Here is a 13,924-nt window from a genome sequence, read left to right on the forward strand (position 1 = left end):
CACTTAATACTTGGGATCAGGAAACCAGGATGAAGTCAAGGCTTGAGAATGGATGGGGGGTGAGGGGGCAGGTGACACCCCTAAAGGCTTTCTAGCTGGAGGTTCTGAGATTCCCCCATCATTCAGGGGCTCTGAACATGTGGCATCTTGGGTGTAGCAGGCTAGAGGCTGGAGCCCTACGGTGTAAGCAACAGGGCCTGGCCACAAAGGCCAGCCCGAACCCCGCCCGCGGGCACCACATACATGCGGCCATCAGCAGCCCTGGCAGGCGAGAAGTCAGTCAACTGCTGGTTGCTATCACGGACGTGTTCGTAGTCCCACAGGTGGTAATGCCAGCTCTTGCCCTGCTTGGCTAGTAGGTAGACCAGGCCAGGGCCTTCATCCTCTGGCAGGGGTGGGAGTGGAGGGTCTGTGCCGGGTGTTGGCAGGAACAGGCCGGGCAGGTCGGGGTCCTCGGTATAGCCCAAGTCTGGCACTCTGGGCACTCCCAGCAGGACGCCTAGGTGAGGAAAGGCTGCAAGTGAGGCCTACAGACGCCCCTTGGTCCCTGTTAGAGACACGGGTAGAAGAGGCTGGACACTCTCTCCAGGAGGGCACTACAGCAGCTGGTGCAGGAGGCTGAGGGGGCCAAGAGCTGCTGTGGGATGGGGGAGATGCCATAAGCCACTCCTGAGGCAAGGGGCACTGCCAGGTGGGCAGCTCTGGGAGCTTCTGTGTCCCCAACTTCCAGAGAAAGATGGGGAAGTCCGGGCATACAGAGTGCCTGAGACCCCTGAGGGCAGACGGAGGGCCTCAGTGGTGAGGATGTGGGGGTCAGGAGGAAGACCTGGGGGGTCATACCCACCTGCGCTCACTGCCCAATGGGCCTTGTGGCCCTGCCGCTGGCACGGCTCATGGTTGAAGTCCTCATCGTAGCTGGTGTTGGGGTCAAGGACAAAGCTGCGGAACAGTCCCCTTTTCCCTGCTCCCCTCTGCCCCCCTATACCCAGCCTTGGATACGGGATGAGCAGCGGGTGTCCAGCGAGCAGATGCTGCAGGACGCGGTCTCGGTTTGGGGGACCCAGGCCACCGCGGAGCAGCTCAGCACTGCAGCCCAGCACCTCCTGGGCCAGCTTGCCCATGTCAGCCACTGTGAGATGGGCAGAGGGGCCCAGAGAGGGTGAGCCCCAACATGCTAGTCTATTGGGGAGGGAGACAAGCACAAGGAGTCCCCTTGGCCTCCCCAAGCCTCCCTAAGCCCCTTGAAGGTCATTGAGTGCAACTCACCAGAGAACATCTCCCCCTGGGCAGTGAATCCCCTCTCCCGGGCTACCTGTACCAGTCTCTCCAGGGGGACGCCACTGGGGGGCACCAGGAGGGCGCCCGCCATCCACAAGGCCACCAGCCCACACCTGTGAAGACAGGCCAGCCCCTCAATCTGAGGGCATCTCCTCAGCACCCCTCACCTGGCCCTCCCAGGCTGGAGTGTGGGGACCTGGCTGTAAGGCTGGGGGTGGAGTGGGGTTCTGAGGGGCTGGGCCATCACCAGCATTACTCAGAGTGGTGCCTTTACACTCTCCTTCATTCTTTGTAGCTGCTAAAGTGCAGGCTCGCCCTGCACTCCCATCCCCTCTCCTGGGTGGGGATACAGGGCATATATTGAGGGGTCCCCTCCCCCTGGTCCCCTCACCTACTGGGGGCCTTCCTGGATGAGGGACGGCAGGTCAGCGCAGAAGAGAGTCCACTGCAGGTCATTCCTGAAACTGAACACAGCATCCTGGGTCTGGCTGGGAGCCCAGTGCTGAGTGGTGACGCAGGAGACATGAGGATGTCTCAGCCACTGTCACTGACAAGGTCTTCCTCCCCCACTTGTCCATGTGCAGTCATCAGGGCCTACATAGAACTGCTTTTGTGGTTTTGGCTTGGAGGCCACACCCAGCCGTGCTCAGGGCTTGCTCCTGACTCTGCACTCAGGGATCATGCCTGGTGGACTCAGAAACGATGCAATGCTGGGGATTGACCTCAGGTCAGTCATGTGCTAGGAAAAGCCTCCCTGCTCAGGCCCCTTTAGTCCCCCCTCTTCTGAACCGTGGGTTACCAGTTCCTCTCTGATAGCCTCTGGCTGGCCTGGATTTTTTAACAGCTCCTACTGGATAGGATAGTCCTTGAGAGAACTCAGCCATGGAAACTAGAAAACAGCGCATACTGCTAGGCATTGCAAATTAATTCCATAGGGGGGGTGCACCCAGGTTGCCATCTGGAGCTGAGTAGAAACTTGTTTGGGGAGCTGGATGTTTCTTCTGGACATCTGGGAGCCACTTCTCCCACTCCCCTCAGCAGCGCATGTCCTCATGAAACCAGGGCTCCACAGCCTTAGCTCAAGCCTGGTTGGGGTTTCCTCTGATCTCTCTGGGGTCTCTTGACTACTGACTGCCTTGCCAAGCCGTTCCATGCAATATTCCCCCACCCTTGGTAAAAGAAATATCTGTGAGACAAGAGACGTGAAGAAATAGTACAATGGGCAGGGCATTTGCCGTGCATGCAGCCGATCGGGTTTGATCACCAGTGGGCTTCCCATATCCCCTAAACATACTCTGAGCACAGAGCCAGGAGTAACCCTTGAGCATCTCTGGGTATGACTCCAAAACAAACGAACAGGGCCTGGAGAGATAGCACAGCAGTGTTTGCCTTGCAAGCAGCCGATCCAGGACCAAAGGTGGTTGGTTCGAATCCCGGTTCCCCGTGCCTGCAGGAGCTATTTCTGAGCAGATAGCCAGGAGTAACCCCTGAGCACCGCCGGGTGTGGCCCAAAAACAAACAAACAAACAAAAAAACCAAACGAACAAAATAAAAACAGTAATTAAAAGTCTAACAGAGGGGCCAGAGAGATAGCACAGCGGCGTTTGCCTTGCAAGCAGTCGATCTTGGACCTAAGGTGGTTGGTTCGAATCCCGGCATCCCATGTGGTTCTCCGTGGCTGCCAGGAGCGATTTCTGAGCAGATAGCCAGGCATAACCCCTGAGCACCGCCGGCTGTGGCCCAAAAACCAAAAAAAAAAAAAAAAAAAAAAGTCGAACAGAAAAAAATGAAAAGAAGAAAAAAATAAAGATTTGCAGGGAGAGCTCCATGGCTTCAAGCACCTGCTTGTGATGTTGTGAGTTAAACACCCAGTGTAAGTCACATATACTAAGGATGGTTCGACAAGCACGCTATGGGGCCTCCCAGGCTGTAGTGGGTGTTTAATGTCTAATCCACCACAGTCAGGGAACATATGAGAGCCATAACAGACAAAAAGGGGAGCAGGCAAAGAATTAGCACAGCAAGTAAAGTGCTTGCTTTGCAAGCAGCTGACCTAGTTTCAATTCCCAGCACCTCATAGGGTTCCCCAAGTCCCACCAGGAGTGATCCTTGAGTGCAGAGCTAGGAGTCAGCCCTGAGTATCATGGGCTGAGGCCACCAACCTTCCCCTGCAAAAAACAACAAAACACCCCTAAAACAGATGGGGCATGTCCAGAGAGACAGTATGGTAAGTCCTATATATATGTTTATCCACGTTTGGTTCCCAGGACTTCAGAGTACCACGAGGAGTAATATCTAAGTCCAGAACCAGGAGTAAGCCCTGAGCAAAGGAGCCACCATAACAGAAGTGAGACAGAGTGAGACAGGGGACCCTACCGATCCTTGTGCAGCTTCAGGAGCCTCTTCACGTCCTCTTTGCTTCCAGGGAGCGGGCCCGTCTTCTCCAAGGCTTCCTTCAGAAGCCGGCTCTTCTCCAGGCCGAAAACATGGGGGGGAGCAACCCCCATAGTTAGGGGTGGAGGAGGCAGTGGGGGTGGGGGAATAGTGACCTCAAGAACAGAGGGAGGAGGTGGGACAGCTGGATCAGAGGTATCTGGGGGGAGGAGAGATGGTGGAGGAGGAATGGTAGGGGCCTGGGGTGCAGGGGCTCCTGGGGGAAGGATTGGGGGCTTTTGAGGAGTGCATGGTGAGATCATTTTGGGGTTCTATGGCATCTAGAAAAGAACTCCAGAGGGAAGTGTCTAAAAAGTTATCTTCTGGTGGGAGGTGATTAGAGTTGAGTTCTAGAATTTGGGGGTCGGACAATGAGATCGTCAAGAATCAGGGGTGTCATCTGTAAGTGATGGGAATAGCAACTAGCGCCAACCTCTGAAAGGAGCTGAAATTGCTCCCACTTTTTCTTCCGGGTTAGAGGTGTCAAGTATAAGATGGGGTTCACTCGGGGATCCTAAAGCACAGAAATTTGTGAGGTTTGTGCAAAATCTGCGCCTAGAAGCACGGGTCGAGAAACCCCAAGATTTCGACTCAACCCTTCTTCCCCCACATTCCAGTGCCCCGAGTCCAAACACTTGGAGCTGACCTTTGAGTTCAAAGTTCAGAGGTCAAGAGGTCAGAGGGCACCAGGGGTGGTGGAAAAGCGGTCCGTTTGTGGAGAAGGCCCTGAAATCGGCGGGCTTAACAGGAACAGGTCTTCTTCAGACCTGGGAAAGCTGAGAGCTAGATGATGCGGAGGCGCCTGCGGGGCGCAGGGGGCGAGGCGAGGTCGGAGCGTGGGGGAGCAAGGCGCGCCTGCCACCCCGCAAAATGGCCGCCGCCACCTTGCCCGGGTCACGTGGGAGAGGAGCCGCTCGGGCCCGCCCCGCGGGGTCACGTGACAGCGCGGGCGCCTGAGATGGAGAAAGAAAAAAAAAAATGACGGTCTCCGGAAGTGGCGGCAGCGCGAACCTAGTCACGATTGGCGAGAGCAGCGTAAGGGGCGTGGCTTTTCCCTATTGGTCGGAAGCCCGGGAGGCGGGCCTTATTTTGCCTAGGCGGGAATGCAAGGCTGACTTTGATTGGCTCGGACGAGACCAAATCTGATTGGCTGCTACAGCCAGCTTCTACGCGGTGATTGGCTAAGGGGAAGACAAAGGCGGGGCCAGGACTGAGCGCTTTGTAATCGGTACCCGATTGAGAAAGTAAGCTCCGCTTGTGGGAATTTGTGGTTCTTTTGGCTGAGCTAAGAAAGTGCTGGAGGCCTTCGAATGGAACTTTTTAGCTCCGAATCCTTTCGCATCTAACGTGGGGAAACTATATTCCAATGAGAGAAGCAAGCCAGGGCCTTCCTTCTTGCTTAACTGGCATGGACATCCGGGTTCTTTCTTTCATTGGAGCGTGTGAGCCAATGGAATTCGCCGTTGGCGGGAGCCCCGCCTACGGGCCGCGTGAAGCATCCTGGGAGTTGTAGTACGTCTCTCGAGAGTTCCCGGCACCACGCGGAGGAGGCAACCGGGTTCTTTCTCCCGGCCGCCCGCTTTGGAGGGTGTGAGCCAATGGGATTCTCCATTTGGCGGAAGTCCCGCCTACGGGCCGCATGATGCGTCCTGGGAGTGGTAGTCCACATCTCGAGAGTGCCCGCCGCACGCGGAGGAGGAGCAGGAGGAGGAGGAGCGGGGTGAGCGCTCGCTTTCGGGTCTAACTTTCTCCCTCCTTTCTTCCCCGCCACGAAGGAGGATTCCTGAGCAGCCACTTGATCCTCCTCGCGTACAGTAAGAGAAGACATTTGAGGGGACCCGGCGGTGCTGCAGTTCCTTTTGGTCCTTCCTCGCGTCTCACTCCATGGCGGTTCCCGAGACTCGCCCCAACCACACGATTTATATCAACAACCTCAACGAGAAGATCAAGAAGGATGGTGAGACGGGGGGCGGTGGGCGAGTTCCAGGTGTTCCTGCACCCCTCTTCACCCCGCCGTCTCCGTTCCCAGCGTCCTCCTCTCCCCGTTGCCCTCCAGCCCCATCTGTTGGAGCCTTTCTCGCGCCGGATGGACCCCCCTCTGCCTTTCCCCTCTCCCAGCTCGTCCCACGTTGTACTGAGTCCCTAGTCCTGATCACCGTTGATCGGGTCCATTAAGAAGCCTTTGGCCCCCCCACTTCCTTGCAGGAACAAGCTCCTGATTGCCCCCTGGATTTCGGGGGACGCTCCCCCTCCCGCCCACCTGCATCCTCCTCCTTGGCTGTGCCTTGGTTGATTGATTTTTTTCATTTCCTCTCCAAGGACCTGGAAAGTCATATTCGTTATTTTTTCCTAAATCTCCGAAACTGAGAAACTTTTTTTTTCCCAAATTAAATTTTCCAAATAGGGACGGAGCAAACAAAACTTGGGGGCTCACACACACACACCACGCCCCCGCCGCTGCTTTTTTAACTCTTACTGACTTTTCCGTTCTAACAGGACTTGCCGGAAGCTCAGAATCCATGTTTTTCGTTTCCCAAAGCTTGGAGACTGAGACTACCAGGGCGTGTTATGGACCAAGATTTGCTCAGCTAGAGTTGGAGCCCCCCCCCCCCCAGTACTGAAAATTGGGCTTCAGACTTAGATGATGGGGGTAACTGCTTGCTCAGAGTTGTAGAGCACTTGAATGTGGGAGCATTAAGCAGGTGGCTCGAGTGGAGTTCTTTTCCATTTTTTTTAATTTTGATTCACACCTGGCTGTGATCAGGGGTTACTTCTGGCTCTGCTCTCAGGAATCACCCCTGGTGGGTTCAGGGGATCAAACCCAGGTCAGCCGTGTGCAAGGCAAGTATACTGTCATTTCAGCCCCCCATCCCCTTTTTTGGTGGCCATACCAGGTGGTGCTCTGACTTCCTCTTGTCTCTGCTCTCGGGTCATTCCTGGTGGTTCTTGGAGGCCACAGAATGCCAGAGATCACTTCTAGGATTCCTGTATGCAGAGTGCACACCAGCCCTTTGAGCTGTCTCCCAGAAGTTCAATGTCAGTTATACTTGGGGGTGTGGGGGTATAAAACACAGCTATGCTCAAAGAACCATGTGGTGCCAAGGTTAGCGAGCTGGAGCCTAAGTGCCTTCCTTGCTGTGCTATCTGTCACCAGCCCCTCAGTTACTATACTGGAATGGAAACTGGGCAGGTTATTTGCATGGATGTTATGAGAACTAAATCTTCATATGTTGCTGCTGCTTTTAGCATCCAGCAGTTGGTAAAAGTGAACTCTTGGGACAGTTGCCAGGGGATCTCTTAGTTGATATGCTTTTGGGGGGAGGAGGTGCCTCACTCATGTCTGGTTTTGTTGTGACCTGAAACTACCTGTGGCACCAGGACTTCCAGACAGTTGGCTTGCAAGAGTCAGGGCACCAGGAATTTGAACCTCGGAACTGTTAGCGCTTGCAAAGCAGGAACTCTCTCCGGGCCCCTAGTTTCTCTTGTGAGCAAGGGCCTTGTGGAGAATCCTTTCAGCAGGATTTGGCCACTTTTGTTTAGCTGTGAGGAGTGGTGGTGCAGGGTGCAGAGGCCTTGGGTCCTGGCCCCCAATCTCAGCACTCCTTGGTCTATGGTCCCAGTAACTGTGGGCGGCGACTCCTGGATTATTTGCAGAGCCTTTCAGAGCCGGTTTCCATATCGGTTTGATTTACTAGGAACCCAGGAAGTGGGTAAGGTGCTTGCCTCACACCCTTATGATCTGAGCTCAGAACTGGACCTTAAGCCCTCAATCACTGTTGTGTAACCCCCACCTCCCGATCTTTCATGGGCTGTTTCTGAGTTGCAGGATGTTATTTCCATGAAGCACTTAATGGTGCCCTCCCTGCAGTGCTGGGGAGAAGCTGGTGAGCAGACGGTTGCTATGTGCGTGATGAATGGTGTGTGTAGGTTTAGGCAGTGGCAGGAAGAGGAGGAAGAGCCTGCCAGGGCATTGACTTGGCTGCTGCAGGTAGGCCTCTGAGGTGGTGGCGTTAGGCTGAGGCCTGGCCTAGGTGACTGCAGAGGCAGCCAGGGTCAACTCAGCAGCTGGGAGCACACCCAGGCAAGATCACAGGTAGGTTTATTGTGGACGGCCGAAGTGACTGAATGGAGGTGGCCAAAGGGAAGAGATGGCATTGGAGATACAAGCCTGGATGGTGTCACTCAGGCCTGTTTCTAGGTGTTAATGACAATGCTGAGAAGTTCCTGTGAGCTCTACCTTCTGCTCTGTCCCTGTCACGTTGTCATTCGTGTCGTGTCCTACCCCCCCCCCCCACCCGGTGGCAGGACTCCTGGGCCCTAGAATAACTGCTGACCTGGGCATGTGGCCGGAGATTCTCTTGTGGACTGCGATTTCTGCTGAAAGGGGTAGCTGGTGCTAAGAGCTCTGGTCACCCAAGGGCCTGCTGTCTCCCTGTTGCAGAGCTGAAGAAGTCCCTGTACGCCATCTTCTCCCAGTTTGGCCAGATCCTGGATATCCTGGTGTCCCGGAGCTTGAAGATGAGAGGTCAGGCCTTTGTCATCTTCAAGGAGGTCAGCAGTGCCACCAATGCCCTGCGTTCCATGCAGGGCTTCCCCTTCTACGACAAGCCCATGGTGAGCATTGGGCAGGGGGGCTCTTTCTTGTTGTCATTAGAGGGGCCAGGGCTGTTATGAGGAATTAAGCAAAGGGGGGGATGAGGGGTGGGGAGACTTTGATGAGGCACTTATCTTAGTTTGGGTGTTGAGGAAAGATGGAGGAGAAGGTAGAGGGAGAAAAGGGCCTGGTAGAAATGGCGTATTGAGTGAGCCTTTGTATAGGGGAAGTGATTGGGTTCCATGGGCTGGGACCAGGTCGGTGCAGAGGCAGGAGAGGACTGGGTGTGGACAGTTAATGAAGTGAGTGAGAGGAGGCCCAGGTTCCGTTGGGCCTCCATGGCTCACTCCTGGCATTGGAGTGATAGTACAGCAGGTAAAGGCACTTGCTTTATACACTGCTGACCTGGGTTTGATCCCCAGCGTCCAGTATGGGCTCCCAAGTCCACATAACTCATGATCACTGCTAGGAGGATAGTCTCCATGAATAAAAGCCATAAGTCAGGGCCAGAACCTACAGCTCATTTAACATGTGCTTGAATGTAGGAGGTCCAGATTTGATCCCTGGAGCCCCCCAATTACCAGATAATTGCTGGGAGGGACCCTTAGTATTACCAGGCATACGATCATTCTGGTCACCCTCTTACCCAACACCCCACTCTTTGTCCCTTGGACCATGTCGCATACCCATGTGCCTGGAGATTCTGTCAAAGTCCTCATCTGCTTTCCACTGGCCAGGGCCTCTCCTTGTGTTCCCTGCTCCTTCCCTGGGCATGGGAAAGATCCCTGCTCCCATCTCACTGGCAGGGACATAGAGGCTAGAGGATGTCTGGAGTCCACTCCCTTCAGTCTTCTGCTCTCTGCTTGCAGCGCATCCAGTATGCGAAGACTGACTCTGATATCATCGCCAAGATGAAGGGCACCTTCGTGGAGCGGGACCGCAAGCGGGAGAAGAGAAAGCCCAAGAGCCAGGACACCCCATCAGCCAAGAAGGCTGTGCAGGGCGGGGCGGGCACCGCCGTAGTGGGTGGTGTTCAGGGGCCAGTCCCGGTAAGCCAGGTCCCACCCCCCATTCCTCATCACCATGACCTGACTTGGGGGTTGAGGGACGGGTGGAGAGAGTGTCATCAGGGATTAGGCTCCACTTCCCCTCATTTATTTCTTCCTTTTTATTTCTCTATATTTGGGGCCACACTAGCTGGTGCTCAGGGACAACTATTGTGCTGAGCGTTGCTCCGGGATCATGTGATCCTGGGCTTTTGCATGCAGAGCATGTGCTGAACAAGTCGAGCGCTCTCAACCTCTTTCCCTGGTCTTTATTGTCATTGAGCTGGCGATGGCTCCCAGCTAGCAATATCTGAAAGTGTTGGCACACGCACCCATTGGGGCTTTGGGCTGGAACCTTGCCCATTGAATATGCAGGGGGCAAGGCAAGTAGCCGGTCACTGACTCCGGGCCCTCCCCTTTCCTGTAGAGCTTGCCTATAGCTGGGGAGAGGTAATTCGACTTGGAACCATGCTCTCTGCCTGCCTCTCAGCTTCAATTTGTGTCTTTTAATGAATTCATTGGTAGATTCATAAGCACCTCCTAGCCATCAGTTCAGAGCAATAATTGAATTTAATCCTGTACGAGAACTGGATGTCCCGTCTTACTTCCATATGCTAACAAATAGATGAATAGGGCCAGAGAGGTAGTACAGCCGCTACCAAGCTACCCCTGGCTGCTAGCTTAAGGGCCCTGGCCTAGCTGACCTGGCGTTCGTTCCTGAGCCCCACCTGGTGTGGTCTTTTAAAAATAATCCCTCCCCAACAATAGTAAATAAATAAGTAGACTTATTTAAATAGTAAATAAGTAGATGTAAAAGGAGCTCTAAGGAGTCAATCCAACAAAAGGTGATCCAACAAAAGGTGTGTCCAAGTAGCCATAGAAACAACACCTGCCTCCCTATTCTTCCCCTCCCCCGTTGGCATGTGGCTGTAATGGCATCATGCTTTGCATGTTCAAGGTTCAGTCACTGGGATCAATCCGTGACGTCTTCCCCACCCACCCCAAAGTTTACTATTATGTGTCAGGCATTGGCTGCTAGAGCAAGGATATAACAGCAAACAAAAGGGTGAAGATCCTCACCACAAAAGATAAATAGGGGCCAGAGTACAGTGGGCAGGGCGCTTGCCATACAGTTGACCTGGGTTCAATCCATGGCACTGCACATGGTCCCTTATGTCCTATCAGCACTGAGCCAGGAATAAGCTCTGAGCCTAGCTAGGTATGGCCCCCAAACCAAAAAGAGGGCTTCTTTTTTTTTGGTTTTTGGGTCACACCCAGCAGCACTCAGGGTTATTCCTGACTCTGTTCAGAAATCGCTCATGACAGGCTCAAGGGACCATATGGGATGCTGGGAATTGAACCACAGACCTTCTGCATGCACCTTGACTCCATGCTATCTCTCCGACCCTGAGAGCTTCTTTAAATGCTAGTTCGATGCTGAATTTTTGTGTGGTGGTTTTGTGACAGCCTTTGGCCTCCATCATCTCTTAGATTCTGTTTCTATTTGAGTCCTACCCCATGTGTTCCTGCCTGTGTACCTCTAACCTTGTCTTTTCTTTCTGCAGGGCATGCCGCCCATGACCCAGGCACCCCGCATCATGCACCACATGCCAGGCCAGCCTCCATACATGCCACCTCCTGGCATGATCCCGCCTCCAGGCCTTGCACCGGGCCAGCTCCCCCCGGGAGCCATGCCCCCCCAGCAGCTCATGCCGGGGCAGATGCCACCTGCCCAGCCTGTAAGTGTCTAGTCATGAGGTTGCCCTGGGTCTCATGTTAACACTATCACAGAAAAGGGGTGCGGGTGGGATTTCCACATCAGCATCCTAGAGATGCTGCAGGGAGATTAGCTACGTTAGTTGAGTGGAGTTGAGAAATCCAGGGGAACTAGGATGCTGGTGGGAGGATGGGTGCAGGGTGTGGCCGCCCTCTGTTCATTTTCATTCATTCAGGAACTTACGCTCTGAAGTTGAGAGGCGCTGAGGGAGGCCTGCCATGCAGGAGCATAGGGAATGCCCACTGGGTTTCCTGTATTTCCCCATAATCATACGCCCCCGTTTCTGTCCCACAGCTTTCCGAAAACCCACCCAATCACATCCTGTTCCTCACCAACCTGCCTGAAGAGACCAACGAGCTCATGCTGTCCATGCTCTTCAACCAGTATGTGGGGCAGGGCTTAGCTTTGCAGATGGGCACACAGCTGTGAAAGGAGCCGGGCCATTCTGATTGTGTCTTGTCAGTTGGGCCTGGGCCCCTCTTTAGTTAGAACTGGGGAGTGGGTGTGGGTGAACAGTGGTGAAACAAAGACATCACTGAAAGGTGGGCACATTCAGACTGTAAGTGTGTTGGTGCTGGCAAGAGAGTACTGTGGGGAGGGGACTCGTCTTACAACCCACTTGGGTTCAAATACTAGGATCAAATTTGGTCCCCAAAGCCTGCCAGGATTGAGCCCTGGACACAGTGTGGCCCAAAGTTGAGTGGTGGGGCGTTTGACCGTGGACTGGGACTTGGCCATTAAACTGGGAGTGGTGTTGCCTCAGTCACTTCTCTGTTTGAGCCAGGCGACTCCCCTAGTGGCTCTATTTCTGATTATAGACCCTGAAGAAATTCCTGCCCATCAGCCTTGGGCCCTTTGCAGATATGACTCCAGCCAGTCACTGGAGCTGTCTCCCTGACACCCCAGGCAGGCTTCAAGAATTAATCTTGATTGCTCAGAGATCATTCCTGTGGGGCTCAGGGGACTTGCAAAGGGTGGGGGGAGCCTGTTTTTGTTTTTGTGGCTCAGGCATTGCTATTTCATAACACTGGTGAGGGACCAGAGCAGTAGTACAGTGTACTTGTACAAGTAGTACTTGTCTTGCACTTGACCAACCTCGGTTCGGCTGCAGCCCAGGGTTGCTTGTTGAGCTAGGTTCTGGGTGTCTGATGTGCTTTTTAACTGTGTGAAATCACTTATATTTGTGTGTTCAGAACTGGGTAATTGGGGGTTGGGGCTGTCCTTTGCATCACATGATACCCCCAGATGCCAGGATGTTTGGGGGAAATTCCTGTCTGAATCCTTGGGGTTTGTCATTCCTTCAGGTTCCCTGGCTTCAAGGAGGTGCGACTGGTGCCCGGGCGGCATGACATTGCCTTCGTGGAGTTTGACAACGAGGTGCAGGCCGGGGCTGCCCGCGATGCTCTGCAGGGCTTCAAAATCACCCAGAACAATGCCATGAAGATCTCCTTTGCCAAGAAGTAGCACCTTCCCCCACCTCCCCCGGCCTGTCCCTGTCCCCCTATTTGGGGGCCTCCCTTTCCCCCCTTTGGTTCAGCCCCCTGAAGGTAAGTCCCCTCAGGGGCCTTCTTGGAGCTGTGTGTGCGAGTGTGTGGTCACACAGCATTGTACCCAGAGTCTGTCCCCAGACATTGCACCTGGCGCTGTTAGGCCGGAATTAAAGTGTTGTGTTGATGTTTGGTTTTTCACAATCCTCGGTCTCTTCCTTGTCTTCTCCGTTTGCACTTCAACATTTGCAACCTTGGGGGAATATAGGGGACAGTGCTGTGCTGTCCGAGCTGATGTCATCGTTCCTGCTTTGATGGGCCGCTCTTTCATCACAGTCAGCGTTCAGGCAGGGAATTGAAACCCAGGCTGCCAAAGCATGGTCAGCAGACTGGACTGTGCAGGGATTGCCCCAATTTGCTGGCACTGTTGGGGTGCAGACTAGAGTTTGGCAAAATGTCGCTCAGCTCTAAATTATTGGATAGGTCGTACCTGGGACACTCATGACCTGAGCCTGGAACAAGATGTGGTTGTACTTCACAGGCAGCAGCTGGAAACAAGTTCTTCTGTGCCTGGCTGGAGGGGAAAGAAGGAAGAATGTGGTCTCAGAAACTAGATAAGGAGAATCAAGGGGGAACCTTCCCCAGTCATCTCTGAACAGGGTTTCTGGCTCAATGACTCTTTCTCACATAGAAACAAAAATTAGGGGCTGGAGAGATACAGCAGGCAGGGTGCTTGCCTTGCAGGTGGACGACCTGGGTTTGATTCTAAGCACCATATATGGTCCCTTGACCACCACCACAGAGTAATTCTTGAATACCAGGAGTAACCCTATGCACTATTCCCCCCACTAAAAAAAAAAAAGAAAGAAAAAAATTAAACCATTCATGAAACCAGTAGAGTGGTTTTGAGAACCGACTTGCAAGGCCCAGGCCACAGCACAGTCCCTGGAGCTGCTGCACGCACAGGTTGAGCAGGGCAGGCAGTTCTGCTGTCTGGCACCCCCTGCTGTGCAAAGAGTGGCAGCCGCTGTGAGCCACAGAGCTGAAGGGCCGGTGCTGGGCAGGAAGTGCTGCTACAGGCATGCATGCTTGTGTGCACGTGAGCCCAGTCATGAGAATCGGAGGGGAACAAGAATACAGACCAAGGATGTGAGTCACCCCTACAAGGCCCTAAATCGGATCCCTAACAGCACAAGCTGAAGGTAGGGGAATATCACAGGCCATCTCTAATTCATGAATACCTTAAGTTGTGGGGTTTTGTTTTATGTTTCAGCTATACCAGGTGATGCTCTGGGGTTAACTCCGGCTA

General features: G+C 53.9%; 2 protein-coding genes across 3 annotated transcripts; one reads left to right on the plus strand and one right to left on the minus strand.

Annotated features, from left to right (window-relative positions):
* Positions 1-155: 155 nt before the first annotated feature.
* ACTMAP (actin maturation protease) lies at positions 156-3,989 on the minus strand. 2 transcript variants are annotated; one of them, XM_049787198.1, is made up of 6 exons: positions 3,655-3,989; positions 1,674-1,742; positions 1,267-1,391; positions 1,000-1,129; positions 845-915; positions 156-499 (listed from the first exon to the last, which is right to left on the minus strand). In XM_049787198.1, exons 1-6 carry the CDS (start codon positions 3,972-3,974, stop codon positions 177-179), a joined length of 1,038 nt encoding a protein of 345 aa, XP_049643155.1. In that variant the 5' UTR covers positions 3,975-3,989; the 3' UTR covers positions 156-176. The 2 variants fall into 2 exon arrangements, with proteins under 2 accessions (XP_049643155.1, XP_049643156.1); XM_049787199.1 differs by lacking the exon at positions 1,674-1,742.
* A 1,445-nt stretch (positions 3,990-5,434) lies between these two features.
* On the plus strand, positions 5,435-12,819 carry SNRPA (small nuclear ribonucleoprotein polypeptide A). The gene is made up of 6 exons (XM_049787204.1): positions 5,435-5,668; positions 8,153-8,325; positions 9,175-9,354; positions 10,917-11,090; positions 11,423-11,511; positions 12,433-12,819. Exons 1-6 carry the CDS (start codon positions 5,596-5,598, stop codon positions 12,590-12,592), a joined length of 849 nt encoding a protein of 282 aa, XP_049643161.1. The 5' UTR covers positions 5,435-5,595; the 3' UTR covers positions 12,593-12,819.
* Positions 12,820-13,924: the final 1,105 nt, after the last annotated feature.

Source organism: Suncus etruscus, chromosome 14 (assembly GCF_024139225.1).
Source record: "Suncus etruscus isolate mSunEtr1 chromosome 14, mSunEtr1.pri.cur, whole genome shotgun sequence".
In the NCBI taxonomy this organism is placed as follows: Eukaryota; Metazoa; Chordata; class Mammalia; order Eulipotyphla; family Soricidae; genus Suncus; species Suncus etruscus.